Genomic DNA, 17,220 nt, shown 5'->3' with positions numbered 1-17,220 from the left:
TTTGGGGACTTAATTCATGTCTAGACCCCCCCACCCCCGTATTGACATGAATTTGTTGCTAGTGGGGTCGTGACCGTTCTGCTTTTACACTGAACTGCTTTTACCTTGGAAAACAAGTTAGGGTGAACGAAAGCGACTCAGTTGCTTTGCATCGTGATTGTCGGTCAGCAACAAGCGGAGAACCGGCTGACTGTTCTCAAAACAGACTCACCAGTGCTGGGGATGTGCAACTACTAACAAATCGAACATAAGGCACTTTACTTTTATTGTATTTGAATTTAACACTGTGTGTTTCTTCAGTCTCACATGTTGACCATTTTGTTAAAATATAAAAAATTGCGTTAACTGGAAAAAAACGTTTATTTTCTCGACTCAGATATTTTCATCTGGCAATGTTTTGGGCATGATGTGCTGCTTATTTGGTGATGCCCGAGTGAGCCACAGTGACTTAACTACTTACAAAAGCGGAAAGAGTTCCTCAGAACCCCTTTGTGTGGAATTGGGAGCAGGGAATGACAGTTGGTCTATCCGAGCACGCTCGCTTCTTCCTCAGACATGGTAGGGACGCCGAAGGATTCCTAAACGGCGACGGGATTTGGAGTGGACCGGACGGGGGAATTGGGGGGTGCCCGAACGCCCCGCCAAAGCACTGGCGGCGCCGACTCAGGAATCTCACGGGTGGGACACTCTTCTCGCGACAGGTGCCCCATCTCTTGAGTAGCGAGCGAGGAAAAGATTGCAAACACCTGGTCAAGTGGCACCTGACGAGGTCAACTTTCTACTTGTCACACCGATGGAGGACTTTTTTTTCCACAGGATGGTCAGGCCCAGTCGAGCGGGCCTCAGAAGTTGGGCTTGTGCTTCTTGACTTCTACCATTAGGTGGTGCAGGTTGATGAGTTCAGATCGGGCCGGCAGGCCGCGGAAGGCGGGCTGGTTGAGGATCTTGTGGAAGCCGTGGTAGTATTGGATCAGCTGGGTGAGGGCGCCCTGCGGTGGCGGGAACAGCGGTGGCATGGTGGCATCAGGCGGGCGCCGACAGGCGGGCGCAGAGTACGCAGGCGGGCCCCCCTGTCCTCACCTGAATGATGCCGGTCCCGTTCTTAAAGTTGGTGAAAGACCTCATGACGTCCTGGCTCATGGCCTCCACGGACTGCTTCCACGAGGCCGAGAAGCCTCGCACCAGCTGGCAGATGTGAGCTGAAGACGCACGCGCACAACACGTGAGCATTGGGTTGTGCAATCCATGCAACTGGAGTCTCCTTGGCCATGTTGTACCAGGCAAGCAAGGAAGGAAGGCACAAGGCATTTACAGTGGGCTTGCTCACCTTCATCGCTCTTGAGGCGCTCCAGTTGCCCTTTCTCCATCAGGGCCTCGGCTTCCTTCACAAAGGAGATCATCCCCCCGAAAGGTGCCGACAGGATCTCCTCGATAAACTCCTGCTAGTGGCACGCCAGAGAGCCTTTCAGCACGCGCACATGCATCCTCGTGCCACAAGACCGCCACTTGCCTGCGTCCTGGCTAGAAGGAGTTGCTGGAAGCCTTCCACCTCCTTGCTGTCGTCTGCCGCCCGCTCCTGGACAAACGGGACGTCAAGCGCTCGCATTTGCCATCGCTGCGCCACATGCGGACTCACCGTGAGCACGCCAAGCATCATGTCGTAGTTGTTGATGAGGAAGATGAGTTGCTCCCTCCTGGAGGGGAACTCTGCTGCCATCTTCAGCACAAAGTTCTCCACCTCTGCCTGAAAAGTACCACACCATATCACAGCGGCCTTCTCCTATTCAGCGGGCCGGCGTTACCTGCAGCTGGGCCAGCAGAGCGTCCGTCCTCTCATTGGGGAAGGTCTGGTTGATGCCGACCACGGCCGAAGAGAACTCAGCGTAGCGGCGTGTGATCTGAAATGAGGCAGCTGACATGCAGCGGGAGGGCGGGGCCGCTCGGGTTCTTTCATGAACCCCAACGTCCGCTGTTGACAATCAACAACCAAGGGGCCGCTTGGACCGTAAAATTCCCCCACGTATCTGATCAACGATGAGCCTTGCGCATCTGCATTAGCAGTGCAAGTCAAACAACGGGGCCGGAAGGACAATGTGAACGCAACAAGTTGAGCTGGGGAACATCCTGCCATCAACCTGGCTTTGGCCATGTCTTCATTGGTATGGACAGCAGAGGGCGATAATGCTCAGTATGGAACAAGTGATTAATTAATTAGATGTGTTGATTTGATTGAAGAGTTTGTGCTTTATGACTAGAGACAGCAGGCCGTAAATGGTGAATGAGTCAGCTTAATTTTTCATTCCACCCAACCCCAAAACAGGATACGAGTGATATTTACAGCCTTCATTGAGCTTTTTTTTTTTGGTCATAGTTATTTTGTTGTGGAGTGCGCTCGATTGACATTGAGGAGGTTAAGGTCAGCTACGTACGTAGTGCGGCCGAGTGTCGAGCAGCCCCAGCTTCTGTGGGTCGGTGTTTCTGATGCTGTGGATGTTCATCTCCAGGATGAGCTCAAAGCGCGGCCACAGCAGCTCCAGCACCGCCTCCCAGTACCTGTCACGCACAAGCGCAGGGTCAGGCTGAGAGGCGTCCAGAGCCAGGCCGACTAACGGGCAAGCGCAAGCACACTCACTTGTCTAGGGCCGGGATGTTCCTTTTGGCGGCGATGGCTCGGAAACGCAAGATGATGTGGATGCACAGGAAGACGGCGATGCCGTCGTAGCAGTCAGACACGTACGTCGACATGCTCTTCTACACTTGCACAAGCACAGTTGAGCATCAGGTCACGACAACGGCGCTTGTGGGCGTTTCCGGTGCGGGAAAGCGCAGCACGAGATCGGGCAACGTACCAGGAACACGCTGAGCGTCTTTCCCATGATGCTATTAAAGAGGTCCAGGGCGGAGTTTCCCGCCACCATGAAGAAGTCACACAGGAAGAGGAACTCCCTGCAGCCGTTATCCAGCAGGGCATAGTGTTGGCTGCGGAACAGTGTCTCATATGGATACTGTGGACGGAGCATGAGCCAAGCTTTAGTAAGCACCGCACCCGCTTCCATTCCTCACATACTGTTCACTCTGTACAAGCGCGCGTGGCTGACGGATCAAAATAGGGTGCTTGTCTCTCGAGCCTGTCTCCTGAACGATCTTAGCCATTTTCATCCAAATTGGACAAAAATGGCTAAGATCGGTGCAATCCTCGCAATCAAAGATGCACAAATTGAAATGGCCAGACCCTTCTCTGGAATGGTTGAAGCTCCCTTGGGTGCGGTTGCCATGGTGGCATTGTTAATAAAATAAAAAAAAAAAAAAAAGTGGACATCATCTCCAGTCTCTACCTCCGCACCGCTTTTGCACCAAACTCAGTCGTCAAATGTCAGACACTCGCTCGGTCTGTGCAGGTGGCTTTGGCATTGAAGGGGAGGAGTTCGCGGTCAGCGCTCACCCGGCTTTCGCTCCTCTGCGCCGTGTGAGGAACCAAAATGGGACCCTCCAGCTCGGGGGGACTCAGGATGGCGCCTCTCTGGCCCAGAGTGAAGATGGTGTTCCTGCTCTTCAGAGACGGTTTGGAGAAGAAACCTGCGGCGGCGGGGTGGGGGGGGACTGGAATCAATTTCATCAACTTCCCATTTCATTCATTCTCTGACATAAAGTCCTACACACAAACCATATAGGGCAGGTATATGGGCAAACTACGGCCCGCGGGCCACATCCGGCCCACGGGACCATTTAATCCGGCCCGCCAACCCTAAATAAATTGTATTATTAAACATTTTTTTGGGGTCATTTTGCCTGCAATGACTGCGTTTCCCCAGTAGATGGGGAACCACTCGCCTGCGCATTTACTACCGGAAGCCGTGTCAGAAAGCTCGGTGCACACTCACAAGTGCGTGTACGTACTCAGTCGTACGGAAATGGCGCACTCGCGCTCTATTTGTATCAGTGCCGAATTTAGAGCGTGGGCTGTGACGACAGCATTCTTGTAATTTGCGCGCCGAGCTTTCGGATACAGTTTTACGCTAAAGCCACCCACAAACCTTCCCCTGGAATCCTTCCATTAAAATGAGTCGCCCAAGGAAAAGCAAGGTGGACACTGCGTGCCGAGTGTTTAAAAAGAGTGGCCAATTTGGCTCGACGTACGCGACGTGACGTTCAGCCACATGAACATCAACATCAACTCGTCACAGTTCTAGGTAAACGGACCAACACCTCGGATCTCTCCTAAGAATTGCCACAACACATTTTACTCCAGACCATGACACACTAGCAAAAAAAATGGAGACCATTAACACTGTTCCCACTGAAAATGAAGGGGAGGCTTTCAAGTTTGTTGTAAAAAAATGCATTTTGAATATGATCTGTACAAATAGCAGGGATTGAAACTAGCGACAATTCTCATTTTCAAACAATGCAGGATGCACCACCTGTTTGTGACTAATCTTAATCTGTAAAGTTCTTAAGGCTTACTTTAAGGAAGTGTTTCCCGTTTCCTCACCTCTGTTACCAGGTGTTTGTGAGTTAAAACTCTGCTCTGATTTTCAGATACCCCTCACCGTGTTGCCGTTTTGATTACTTTATTTGGATGTATGCTTTCACCGATTCTTCAATATGATATATTTGGTCAGAATGTTTGCCGTTTGATGTGATCTCATAAAATAAACATCTTTCATTAATCTGACCTGCAGGCACTGAAGTGACGGAGACTGTTATTCATAATAACAGTGTCGTATTTTATGAGAATCACTGATAGCAGTTTTTTAGGGATTTATTTTTTTTTTTAAAGCTGTTAATAAATGGATTTGTTTTCCAAAAACTTTTTTGGAATATCCATGCTTTACTACTTACTAAAGGCCAAAACCTTTTATGCAATGACTTTTACAGGTCGTTTATATTATTTCACAAACACTACATCCATCTGCTCCTGGTTCGGCCGCCCGGTCAAAATTTAGAACCCAATTCGGCCCGCAAGTCAAAAAGTTTGCCCACCCCTGATATAGGGGCTGATTTGCATTGAGAGTGTTTCGAGTTACAAGAGTTGCCAATCATCTCAGGAGGCGCTAGTGGCGTGCCCAAATGTTTTGTGCGCTTGTGCAGCTGCGCCTCAAGCAATTTTGGGCGGACACACCCGCACATTCAATTGGCTCCAGGTATTTCTTCTCTTCACTTAGCCATAAAAGTCGCACTCACACACCTCACGCATGTACGTGGACACTTCAATCGGGACCTTCTATTCTATTCTATTCTATTCTATTCTATTCTATTCTATTCTATTCTATTCTATTCTATTCTATTCAAAAGCTATGATGACCGACACACTTGCAACATTACCTTTTTTGGCGGTGTCTTCAACTCCCATCAAATCGTCCTTGTCAGCAACTTCCTCATACTATGCGCGCACACGCACACACACGCACGCACACACACACACACACACACACACACACACACACACACACACACACACACACACACACACACACACACACACACACACACACACACACACACACACACACACACACACACACACACACACACACACACACACACACACACACACACACACACACACACACACACACACACACACACACAGCGGTTAGCCCATTCACGCGGACAATCCCCACCCAGCCTTTGTCTCGTAATTATCCACATAAAAATGACAATTTGGAAAATTACTGTTGCTTTATGACACAAGTATCCTTGCTCATCCGCCACGAGCAAAAAAACAATGAACGGTGTGTTTTCTTATTTGGACAACAATCTTTTTTTGTTGTTGTCTCCGAGTGATGTCATGCACTTCTCAACAACCAGGGTGCAAGCGCCAAGGGAAACTTTCAAAAGTGTTACATGACTGTGCAGGAAAAAAACTAATGTTACTAAACTAAATGTTGACGTTGGCGGAGCCTTGTCATTGGGGTCAAATTGTGCGTGGCGAACAATGTGCGGAATTGCCAGGGCGCCGTTTGCGTCCGACCACCAAATCAACGTAATGTAATTTTAAGGGGAAATTTTGGGGGAGCGGCCGCAATCGAGAAGTCGCGAGCGCATTGTCAAAGTTGAGCCGAACCATAAGCCTGGCCCTTTCGCAAGCATATGTGTTTCGTGCGTGGCTGCTTGGGGAAATTGGATGACCCAAAAAAAGGAAACAAGGGAGAAACGGAACATCTTGTCACGTCGCCTCCCTTGTTTTGTTTTAACCTGTGGAAATCTTCCAAGAGGACAAAAGCTCAAGTCAATTAATGCCAATTAGCCATCTGCTGACTAATGACAGGGTGGGTGTGTATGTGTGTGTGTGTGTGTGTGTGTGTATGTGCGCGCGCGCATGCATGTGAGTGCATTGCATTCACACACGCTGGCGTGCGTCTTGCGGGCACTCACCTGCACCTTGAGCAGACGGCTGCTGTACGACTTGAAGTAGCTGAAATAGATCTTACTCATGGTGTCCACGTAATCGTCTCGCACCTCCTTGGCCACCGTCCTCTCATTGGCCAGGAGGAACTGGTAGAAAAATCTGTGCACGCACGCAGGTTCACGTGGATGTCGCAAGTGCGCATGTGAGTGTGTGCACACACACCTGTACTTGAGCAGTGTGTTCTGTGGGATCTGATAGTTGGTCATGGGCTTCCTGAAGGAGTAGATCTTCTGGAGGATGAACTCTCGAATCTTCCACACAGCCTGAAGTTGGGAAAAAATAAAGACAAAACAAAAGTAATGGGACACATCAAGGAAGCCCAGGAAATGTGGACTTGTGTTTGACAGTGGCGTTTACCCTGCCAGGTTTCGCACGCCTGCTCTGCATGTTTACAAATGTCGGGTAACTCCGTGTCCTGGCGATTGCCCGGCTGCCCGCTTGGCGGGTTTTAGATTGAGGGATGCGGTCGCACTCGGCAAAGTGCGGGTCAGTAAAGTCAACTGAAATGGACTCTATTGGTTCGGCGGAAAAGTGCGACTGGTTTAACTTGCTAGCGATGGCCCACTTCCATAAAGCCACTGAGCAATGAATGAGCAATGACATATTGCTTCCATGAGCACAAATGTTCACTAACCGCTCCCTTCACGCATGCACGCACGCAGAATCGAATCATCAGTCTTGGGCTGGGCATCCGGTTGCCAAGGTAGCAAAATGTTTCCTAATCAAATGTGCAACAATTTTCAAGGCAGGGTAGACGGGTCGGGCCTGTTACGAAGACACCTGCCATAAAGGCACCGAGCAATGAACGAGCAATGACGTATTGCTTCCATGAGCACAAATGTTCACTAACCGCTCCCTTTACGCACGCGCGCACGCAGAATCGAATCATCAGTCTCGGGCTGGGCATCCGGTTGCCAAGGTAGCAAAATGTTTCCTAATCAAATGTGCAACAATTTTCAAGGCAGGGTAGACGGGTCGGGCCTGTTACGAAGACACCTGCCAACGCTTCGATTGTGGAAAAACAAATCCATAGCGTTCATACGGGCGTGCAGACTCAACACCGAGGCAACCTTGGTTTGACTGAGTGTCATGTCGAGCGGGTATAATACCTTTGATGACAAACCAAATGGACCGGGCCCCACTCACCTTGACCTTGAGGCGGTCCACGATGTCCTGGACGTCGGAGCAAGCCAGCGTCTCTCGAAAGCTGAGCTCCTTGGCCAAGTTGATCTTGCCGTTGAGCTCGTGCAGCTGCTCCACAAAATCCTGCTCTGTCACTGGAGTGTCCAGGATGGCGCTGGACAGACAAAGGACACTTTGTTTACTCGCTCGCTCGCTCACTCACTCACTCACTCACTCACTCACTCACTCACTCACTCACTCACTCACTCACTCACTCACTCACTCACTCACTCACTCACTCACTTCTTCCCTCTTGCTAACTCTTTTAATTTTGCCTTTCAGGGACTCCTGATTTTATGTTTAAAGGTGCGAGTGCCTTATCGGCCCATACTGAAATTTCACCCCAAAGGTCTCGTGGCGGCCATCTTACGAGATCATGGCTCCGGGCACCAGCAGCTCGTCCACCAGCTGGCTGAGTTGGCCACGCACCGCCTGGCGGTTCTTCAGACGCACATTCATGCTGAGCGACTGCTGCTGCAGCGTGTGGATCTCACCACTGATGGACGACAGGTCGCTTTGGAAGCCGCTCAGCATCTCTTCCATCCGCTGCAAGGCAGCCAAGCGTGAGGCAGAGCAGCCGGTGGAGCGGCCTGCTAAAAGGGCGCCTACCTCCAAAATGGCATCACATGCGCCGATCTGATGGTGCAGCAAAGCGATGTTCTGGCTCTCCTTGATGTCTGGTGACGTTGCTCAGGAGAAAAAAAAAAAAACAATGTGCGCATGTCGTGAAAATGTGTTCAAAACAAATGCGGGATACAGTCTTTGATGGAGGCTTGCTCGATCCGCTCCAGTTCCGCCTCCACTTGTTTGGAGTATTGCCGAAGATCCACACCCTGCCGCACAAACAAACAAACAAACAAACAAACAAACAAACAAACAAACGAGAAAATAAATTAGGGCCCTCCGGTAGCTGTGACGTGAAGATGGACAAATGCGAGCGCTCACCGTTCCGAGCGCTTCTTTGACAAGCTCGTCCTCTAGATTGGCCTGGATATGAACTGAGGGATGAGACGCCACATTAGCGAGTCGGCCTTCGGCACGCCGCACCCGCTAACCGGCCGTGCAAAGGCCGACCTGATCGCCGCCCGGCCCGCCAAAGGGCTCGGTCGGGTAACCGCCAACCGCGGCCCAAACCCAGCGAAGGAGTGAGCCGCGATAGGTTGTTATCTGAGCCTGCCGGGACCATGACGTCATTTTGGTCGGGCCCCAAATCAAAATGACAACATCTATTTCAGAAACTTGAGTGGCTGCGTGGCACGGCGGGCCTTACGGTCCACTTCGTCCAAGATCAAGTCCTCAGTGGTCAGGTCCAGTTCACCCGGGTGCAGCTGGGCCATTTCCCCGTCACTCACCTGGGGACAAACAAAATAGTGGGCGAACAAGCCGTTTTTGCCCCCTTTGCCTCATAAAAAGACATCTCATTTGCACATCAATCATACTTTTTTGGGGCATTCATCGAGGTCAGGGCACAAGCGGACTGCTCAGTTGCTCACAGACGATGTGGCATCCCGTTGAAGCCTTTTTCTGAGACGAGAGCCCAAATACCTTCTTTTATGACAACCCGAACAGTGTATTCAATGCCCTGAGGTTTGCTTTTTTTGGTACCCATCAGTTGTGCACTACTTTTCAAGATGCATTGGAGCCACTAGCCCAGGCGTCGGGAACCTATGGCTCGTGAGCCAATGTGGCTCTTTTGGTGATGTTATTAAAAAGAATACATTAGTACAGTCAAAAAATCGTTGGTCTTAATTAAAATACATGGATTTAACTGCAGGCGGCTCGGTGGTGCACTGGGTAGCACGTCCGCCTCACAGTTAGGAGGGTGCGGGTTCGATTCCACCTCCGGCCCTCCCTGTGTGGAGTTTGCATGTTCTCCCCGGGCCCGCGTGGGTTTTCTCCGGGCACTCCGGTTTCCTCCCACATTCCAAAAACATGCTTGGTAGGCCGATTGAAGACTCCAAATTGTCCCTAGGTGTGAGTGTGAGTGCGATTGGTTGTCTGTCTCTGTGTGCCCTGCGATTGGCTGGCAACCAGTTCAGGGTGTCCCCCGCCTACTGCCCGATGACGGCTGGGATAGGCTCCAGCACGCCCGCGACCCCCGTGGGGACTAAGCGGTTCAGAAAATGGATGGATGGATGGATTTAACTGCATCTTGCCTGTCGTTTTTTTTTTTAAATGGTATGGCTCTCACGGGAAATTATTTGTAAAAAATGGGCATTTATGGCCAAAAAGGTTCCCGACCCCTGCACTCGCCTGTCGAAGGGTGAACGAGTACTCGCTGCAAAATGGGCCAAGTTGCACTCTTGAGGAATGGGAGGACTGTTGAAGCTGACACTCTTCACTTGACGATGCCATAAGAATATGTGCTAACATTTTTCATTAACGTTACGAGTTTCGGCGTCCTCTGTCGTCTTGCACGCCGAAACTAGCCGTCGAATTAAAAACCTGATAAGGAGAAGAAATTCTAAGCTATTGTTACGTTCACAAGCAGACAAAATGAATTTCGTTAACCGATGTTATGTTGTTTTGCTCGTGCAATTGAATGGAGGTAAATGACGTCCGGGAAGAGAACGCGGAAGGCTTGCTGAACAAACTCGAACGGACAACCACGACATTAAGCTCACTCGACAAAATTAAAAGTCACCTCGTCGTGAAAGAAGGCCAAGGCCGCATGTGACTGTGTCGTCCTCTCCGTGGGGTTTACATCTGCAGGAGCCTCCGCCATTGTTGCCGTGACGTCATGTGGTGGAACGAAAAAATACCGACCACTAAACAAGAACAAAATAACAAAAAATCATTCACGTCTTTCCTCATGCTCCAGCAAAACCTTATTTTTTAGGGATAAAGTTGCTCATTTTGACGTGTTATCCTAAATTCGGAACGTGCATGGTTAAATTGGGTTTTGTGCATTACGCAGTAAAGTTGCGCATTTCTATGCGCATTTTATCGTGACAGCAAGACAGTTTTAAACAAAACATTTGAAAAGTTTAACCGTCTCGTGTATTCAAATGTATTTATGACGACAAGCTCATTGGGGTTAAATAAGCAATTAATAAATACAATTATATATTCAACCACAGCTGCCGCGGTATTATACTACTTTTTTCTATGGAACCAAAATACATTTTCATTCGCCAATTTAAGGATGAAGTGGCCCCAAATATGACTTTAATGTCTAGAGTCTAGAGTCAGGGGTGTCAAACTCATTTTTTTTCGCGGGCCGCATTGTAGTCAGAACTTCTTTCGGAGGACCATTATGACTGTCAACCCAAATAAATGTATGAGCACCTCATATTATATACAGTAAAAGCTACAAAACAAACTCACAAATAACTCGTCTAGAGTTTGACACCCGTGGTCTAGACTACGAAAATGTTCACGGAGTATGTCGAAAAAGTTGCCGGACAATTCAGAGTGTGTACCGACTTCCGCCCTCAGCACGGTCAAACTGTCGCGAGACCCGCGTCACTTCCTTTCTACGCGGAACAAGCTTCTAAGATGGTGCGAATCCTGCTCGACAAACCGAATCGCTCGCCATCCATTGCGAATAGTTGTCCATTTGGGCCCCGAGTACCTTTCAGTGGCGCGTGTAGTGTGGACGAGCAAATACGATGTTGAATTGGTTGTGAGTGAGCGCAAACGTGGCCTTTAAAGGCGAGTTTACAGTCGCAATATGATGGAACCGTTTGCCCGAAGTATCGCGCATAGAAGCCCCGATGATTGTAGCGATAGTCGGCTTCAAGCATCGCGCACTGAAGCTCCGACGTCTGTAACCGCCGCCTTTCGTGCTACGCTACAAGAGATGTAAATTCTGTAGGATTTGATTATCGCCGAGAAGTTCTGACGTCTGTAGCTATTGTCAATGTGGACTAACTGCGTCGTGCTCAGCTTCAAGTGAGCGTTGATGTGTTGTTTCTGTAGGCTTTGGTCATCCCCGAGAAATTCCAGCACATTCTTCGTGTCTTGAACACAAACATTGATGGAAGGCGGAAAATCGCCTTTGCGATCACTGCCATCAAGGTAGGAAAGGGGAGAGGTGGCAGGACATTGTTGTTACTGCTCTGTTCCAGTTTGGAATATTTTTGGTGCCGTCTTCTCAGGGTGTGGGCCGACGATATGCCCATGTGGTGCTGAGGAAGGCCGACATCGACCTCAACAAAAGAGCCGGCGAGCTGACCGAGGAGGAGGTGAGCCAGCTCGTGGCTGGCCGGGGTCTTGTCCCGTTTGGAGCTGCGGCCACACTGAACGGCTCTGTGCGCAGGTGGAGCGGGTGGTGACCATAATGCAAAATCCTCGCCAGTACAAAATCCCAGATTGGTTCCTCAACAGGCAGAAGGATGTCAAGGACGGGAAATTCAGTCAAGTGAGTGGATAAAATTGCCAGCTTTCTTGTTGGGCCATTGCCCGCTTATGTTGCATACCTACATTCAAGTTCAAGTTTACTTTATTGTCAAAAATTCTATGTGACAGGGTTAGCACAGAAGTTTGAAATTGCGTTTGACCAGTCTCCAATGTGCAGTTTAACTAAAGACATTTAAATAAGACATTGACATAAATCTCTTTCTTTCTCACACAACACACACACACACACACACACAGCTAACTTCCTACATGTGATGGATGAAAATCCGAGATGACAAACGCTGCAAAAAGACAAAAACCTTGACACTAGTTGTGTCCCCCTAACAGTCCACCTCAAAGGTGCAATGATGAATTGACAATGAATCCATTCTGAACTGTTTTGCTCATCCCGTTTATCTCGGTGCGGGTTTTGCCCTTAAGATTTTGTCCACTTGCCCCTGGGTTGCACAGACATTGTCCAAAGGCAAGTAAAGTCCAACAGCGCACCCTGCTTTCAGGTGTTGGCCAACGGCCTGGACAATAAACTTAGGGAAGATCTGGAGCGGCTGAAGAAGATCCGAGCTCATCGCGGCCTCCGACACTTTTGGGGGTGAGTCCTCTCTTGGTAGCCCGTGGCAACTTTGAACCTTGAAAACATGGCCCCTAACTGGCTCGCGCATCCTTTGCAGCTTGCGCGTACGCGGTCAGCATACCAAGACCACCGGCCGCCGCGGCCGCACCGTGGGCGTCTCCAAAAAGAAATAAACTCAGTGCCATTGTGGCTTTTGTTATCAATAAATTGCTTCAAACAAACCACTCTATCTTCTGCTCTCTCATTTCTTGATTGAAACCGGACTAAGCAATCCAATTCATCACTAGCGTAGCCTGGCCGCACCGTGTCACAGCGGAAGAAAGACTAACGCTGCATTGTAGGAAAGTCCGACTAGAAAAAGTGCACTCCGACACAAACCAGTAGGCAACTTGGGTGTGATTTGTACTGACTGATACGCCATTATGTACCTGCAATTTATTTGGCAAAACGAATGAAATGCTTCGAAGATAGAGATTGAGAAAATTGCGAAGATTTGCTGAAGCGAAGTCATTTTATTATTGTGGCGCAATGACATTGCTTTTGTGCGATGCACATCAAGAGGACTCCAACTCCGGATGATTGACCTTTTTGTGCTGCTGTGCAGTCATATGGAAATAAATGCATTTGACAACCCCCCAAAGCTGGTGTTTCAGAATTGGACATTTCCCTATAACTATTTGGATTTGAAAAACTTTATGTAATTTGTTTTGTAAAAAGCAATTTCATTTTTTTTTTTTCAGTTTGAGTTTTTATGACCTAAAATTAAATTAGCTCCTCAATAAATAAAGGCCTGCCTACAAAAATGAGCACATTGGCATACACATTCACAGCAGTCAATTTTTTTTTTTTTCTTCCTTCCATGGAATAAACCAGCCCTGCAGTGCTCAAAGTGGATTTTGGGCTTGCGTTGTACATGTAAAACAAACTTCTCTTTTCATGATTCGTGTGAAATGTAGATTGTGTCTGCCATTGAAACCCTGCGTGACTAGATAAGCTGTTTCGACAAGTCATGTAAACATATTGTGAAACAAAGCTGCAATTAGTGTGTTATGTACTTGCCGAAATCAATCGAATAGGCAGAAATGTGCTTTTGTCACGACAGACTTTTTCTTCTTTCTGAACAACCTGCCGAAAAAAACAGACGTCGGTGAGGCCGCTGGCTCGGACCACCTCAAACGTTTGCTAGCTTGTGTAAGATAGCAGCGAATACCATGCATTGACAGTGCGAGTTAAAAAAATGCACCACAGGTCTTGCTCGAAGTCAAGTACACACACGTAAGTTTCCCGGAAGGTTGCAGTGTCTTCTCCTTCAACGTCACCTTCCGCTTCAGCGTTTTGAGTTCATCCCGTAGAAACTTAAAATGCTGCTCTGTACCACTACAACTTGTTTATTCCTGTCTGATTTTTGGAGTAGAAAAAACACTGTCACTTTTCTGATTTCCCTCTGAGAATCAAAATTCACGTCTTCACGTGGATTACAAGAAACAAGCCACAGACATCATGAGCTCATTAGTTTAATTGAAGCAGAAAAAAGTTTGCCCAAAGTGAGTGCGCAGGCAGCATGGAAACCAATCAAGGTTTTCACGTTACACCCTCGTGATTGTTATGCAAATGAATCGTTGATTACAGGTGACAAGCAACAGCAGAGTCTTGATGGCGTCTTAATTTACAAAGGAAAGAACAATTAGCCGTGCCTCCAATATGTGCCCATTACTTTCTGTCATCCAGGGTGACATTTGATGGAGGACGAGTAGTAGTAATAGGAGGGGGAGTAGGAGGAGAAGAGTCGCCCATGGGGTTCGGGTACCCATCAGAATAATCAACCCCTTCGAGCCAGATTTTGTTTTCAAAAATACGCACAACCAGGCCGACGCCTGATTCCAGCTTTAAACCTTGAAGGAAGGTTGCATTCACGCATGTGACATTTGTCGGTGACGGCAACGGTGACGGCGACACTGTCGGCGACCTCGTTGTTGACGGATCATCTGCCTGGTTTTCATCCGGGGTTTGGGGAACAGTTGGGCTGATGCATCCTGTTGAGGGAAGGCAGCTTTGTTTAGTGAGCGTCCATCCTGGACGCGACGTGCGGCCTCAGTGCCGGACCACTTACCAAGCAGCAAAAGGACAACGCTGAGCACCTTCAAAGTCCCCATGGTGTCAGGACGTCACTCTGCAAGACAGCCAAAAAGAACACTGAAGCCATGCCGGGTGCGGGGAGAGGGAGGGAGAGCGAGCTGCCGGGACCTGGTCCGCCCGGTGTCAACCTCCGGCCTGCTCCACCTCCCTACCCCATTTTTTGCTCCGGCTTCAAGCGGCCCAAAGCCAAGGGAAGGCGCGGAAAGCGACCGCCACAGAAATGCTGCTGCTGTTGCTGCCTGAACAAGAGATTACTTACCGCTTCGAATCAAGTCCGATCCTGACTGGCGGTGGATTCTGCACTGGCTTTTTATAGGTTGCCTGGTCGGCCGCTGCGACAGCAAGAATGCCGGTGCTTTTGTGTAACGCTCATTAAGGTGGGGCACTACTTCATTAATTGCCCTTTTGGTGTCACGCAAGCAGCCAGTTTCTTGAAGGTGGGTCTTGCTGAACCACATTTCTCTCCGAGATGTTCACGCCGCAATTATTCAATTAGCTGAGTTACTTTGACAGCAAGGCGACGGCAGGGGAAGGCAGCTCACTTAGAAACCGGGTCGTTCGCCGACGAGACGCGCACTCTGTACCTTTGGCTGCATCTGTGGCGCCACGGTTAGGCCTGTCCTGTAGCAGCCGCAGCTACAAGTTCTGTGCTGATTTAAAAAAAAAAAAAAAAAAACGGGCCCCTCTCACTGCCACCTTCTTTGTGCACCAATCACTCCCAGCATCCATCAGACTGCCTTGCAGCTTTTTGCCTCTTTTCAGGTCTCCACTGTTGGGCTGAACAAAGTGATGCACCCAAGAATAAAAAACTTGTCAAAGGCCAAGAGGGTTAGGGTTAGACGAGCCTAAGATGAGGAGGAAAGGGGGCACCGGGTTTGGCCCCAACCCCAAAGCCAGCTTGTTTGGCTTGTCACTGCCGCGCTGACTTCGACTCCTCGGCAAGTTCAAGGTCTGAAAAAGACTGAAGCACCCTCTGCTCCCAGCTTTGGTATTTGCCTCAGCGGTGCGCACCTTATTGAGTCACTGAAAAACATTCACGCATACAATACCAGAGGGGAGGACAGAAGCCGCAAATGCTCCACACCAAGAAAGAGAACCGGAGTTCAAAGAATAGAGGATATGCACGTGATGTCACAGACCGGCTGACGGTTTGTTTGGGTGGCAAAAAGCGGCGGACGCTAATAGGGCTAAGGCTGAATTGAGCTTTAGAGATGCGTGTACTGGGGCATTTTTTTAGCATTTTATCGGTGGCAGATCGTGGCAGAGTTGTTACGGTGCAACTTTGACCATGGTGAAGAGTTGTTGTGCCATAGGATGTGCCTATCGCTGCCAAAAAGGCGATACCAAGAAGCTGTATCGGTTCCCTGCGGACCAGACCAGAAAGGATAGTTGGGTGGCGGCGCTTCGTAGGGCGGAACATGGCCGCAACAGCTCCAAGCTTTGGAAGTCAACTATCGATTCTTACATCTGCTCAGATCACTTTGTGGGAAGTACGTAATTTTGTTTTATTGACGTCAACATTCATCTGTGAGGTATACTGGATGTAGTGCTATAAGGTACACATCCACCATCAGAGGACGCTGGCATGAGTGCCTCTCATAACATTTGAAATGTACACTTTTTATTTATTTTAATATATGTGATATTTGTTGTTGTCTATTAGCCTCTAATAAAGTTTATTATTATTGCTCGGATATTCACTTTTTCTTGCTGCTACTTGGCCATGACCTAATTACACAGCTTCATTACAGTATGTTTGTCCAATTGCTATTTTATAATAATTAGATTGTTCACATATCTACAGTTATAATATATTATTATTATGTTATGTACTGCCATGGCTGTCATCCTTTCTGTTTCGCTCCACTGGCTGTGACTCAACGGAATGGACATAACCAGCAGTCAGGTAGCGATGTCGTTGCAAACTCTTGTAGGCTCTGAGGTCTTCCTTGGTATATGGATTTGAACAATCTATCAAATAGTTGTAAATGACTGGATACGTTACTGGCGGAAAAGTCGCCTTATCAGAGGACCAAACACTTGCTGTCCCAGCTCCTGCTACACTTGAGCTGGTGGCATTCTTACTGGGTTTCCACAGCGGATCAACACGAATGTTATATTTTTTAACTTTTCAATGTATCCCTTGCGGCTTTCTTGGTCCAACTGGACGAAATAATCACTCAGGACACCCACCCAGGCCGAGGCTTTTTGCCACCCAAACAATAATGGCCGCCCCGATCTGTGACGTCAGTGCATATCCTCTATACAAAACACAATGCAAACACGCTTTATGTTCATACAACATTTGGGCTTCTGATTGACGCTTCTGATTGATGATGTCGGCAGCGTAGGTGGCAATCACTGAATCAGGGCCGAGGCGGGGGTGGGCCGGCGGAATTTGTCGCCAAGAGTTGGCAGTGGACCGCGTTAATGCAGACGGGCCCGCAAGAACCACTTCGAAGATCTCGCAGCGCATGGCCTCGTGAAATGAGCTGTGGGGCCACGTCATCTGATCGATTGCACAGATTGGCTCGGAATGCAACGAAAAGCCACGCCA

The 17,220-nt window shown here is 48.9% G+C and overlaps 2 protein-coding genes across 3 annotated transcripts; one reads left to right on the top strand and one right to left on the bottom strand.

Moving 5' to 3' along the window:
• Nucleotides 1-341: 341 nt before the first annotated feature.
• On the bottom strand, nucleotides 342-11,032 carry vps52 (VPS52 subunit of GARP complex). 2 transcript variants are annotated; one of them, XM_049751776.1, is made up of 21 exons: nucleotides 10,922-11,032; nucleotides 10,239-10,362; nucleotides 8,865-8,946; nucleotides 8,540-8,592; nucleotides 8,352-8,427; nucleotides 8,204-8,271; nucleotides 7,965-8,140; nucleotides 7,559-7,709; nucleotides 6,575-6,675; nucleotides 6,379-6,511; nucleotides 5,326-5,383; nucleotides 3,443-3,576; nucleotides 2,850-3,005; nucleotides 2,633-2,751; nucleotides 2,430-2,553; nucleotides 1,803-1,898; nucleotides 1,637-1,744; nucleotides 1,511-1,576; nucleotides 1,328-1,439; nucleotides 1,081-1,199; nucleotides 342-989 (listed from the first exon to the last, which is right to left on the bottom strand). In XM_049751776.1, exons 2-21 carry the CDS (start codon nucleotides 10,317-10,319, stop codon nucleotides 843-845), a joined length of 2,160 nt encoding a protein of 719 aa, XP_049607733.1. In that variant the 5' UTR covers nucleotides 10,320-10,362; nucleotides 10,922-11,032; the 3' UTR covers nucleotides 342-842. The 2 variants fall into 2 exon arrangements, with proteins under 2 accessions (XP_049607733.1, XP_049607734.1); XM_049751777.2 differs by lacking the exon at nucleotides 10,922-11,032 and adding an exon at nucleotides 9,034-9,118 and having other exon boundaries at nucleotides 10,239-10,801.
• LOC125987468 (small ribosomal subunit protein uS13) lies at nucleotides 10,946-12,748 on the top strand. Its single transcript, XM_049751889.2, has 6 exons — nucleotides 10,946-11,095; nucleotides 11,516-11,614; nucleotides 11,695-11,781; nucleotides 11,856-11,957; nucleotides 12,454-12,545; nucleotides 12,625-12,748. The coding sequence occupies exons 1-6, from the start codon at nucleotides 10,967-10,969 to the stop codon at nucleotides 12,698-12,700; spliced, it is 585 nt and encodes a 194-aa protein (XP_049607846.1). The 5' UTR covers nucleotides 10,946-10,966; the 3' UTR covers nucleotides 12,701-12,748.
• The last annotated feature ends 4,472 nt before the right edge of the window (nucleotides 12,749-17,220 follow it).

The sequence above is a fragment of the Syngnathus scovelli genome, chromosome 19, assembly GCF_024217435.2.
Source record: "Syngnathus scovelli strain Florida chromosome 19, RoL_Ssco_1.2, whole genome shotgun sequence".
NCBI lineage: Eukaryota > Metazoa > Chordata > Actinopteri > Syngnathiformes > Syngnathidae > Syngnathus > Syngnathus scovelli.
Note: the sequence above shows the minus strand (reverse complement) of the source record. Positions and strands in the feature narration are given on the sequence as shown.

Bases quoted from the DNA above. Each gene is read 5' to 3' on its own strand.
- vps52 (XM_049751776.1), bottom strand. From the start codon at position 10,319: ATGGCGGAGGCTCCTGCAGATGTAAACCCCACGGAGAGGACGACACAG. The intron at 2,752-2,849 runs GTACGTTGCCCG...GTGCAAGTGTAG, and splicing joins AGACGCTCAGCGTGTTCCTG to AAGAGCATGTCGACGTACGT. The intron at 1,577-1,636 runs GTGAGTCCGCAT...CCGTTTGTCCAG, and splicing joins TGATGCTTGGCGTGCTCACG to GAGCGGGCGGCAGACGACAG.
- LOC125987468 (XM_049751889.2), top strand. From the start codon at position 10,967: ATGTTCACGGAGTATGTCGAAAAAGTTGCCGGACAATTCAGAGTGTGT. The intron at 11,782-11,855 runs GTGAGCCAGCTC...CTCTGTGCGCAG, and splicing joins GCGAGCTGACCGAGGAGGAG to GTGGAGCGGGTGGTGACCAT. The intron at 11,958-12,453 runs GTGAGTGGATAA...CCCTGCTTTCAG, and splicing joins AGGACGGGAAATTCAGTCAA to GTGTTGGCCAACGGCCTGGA.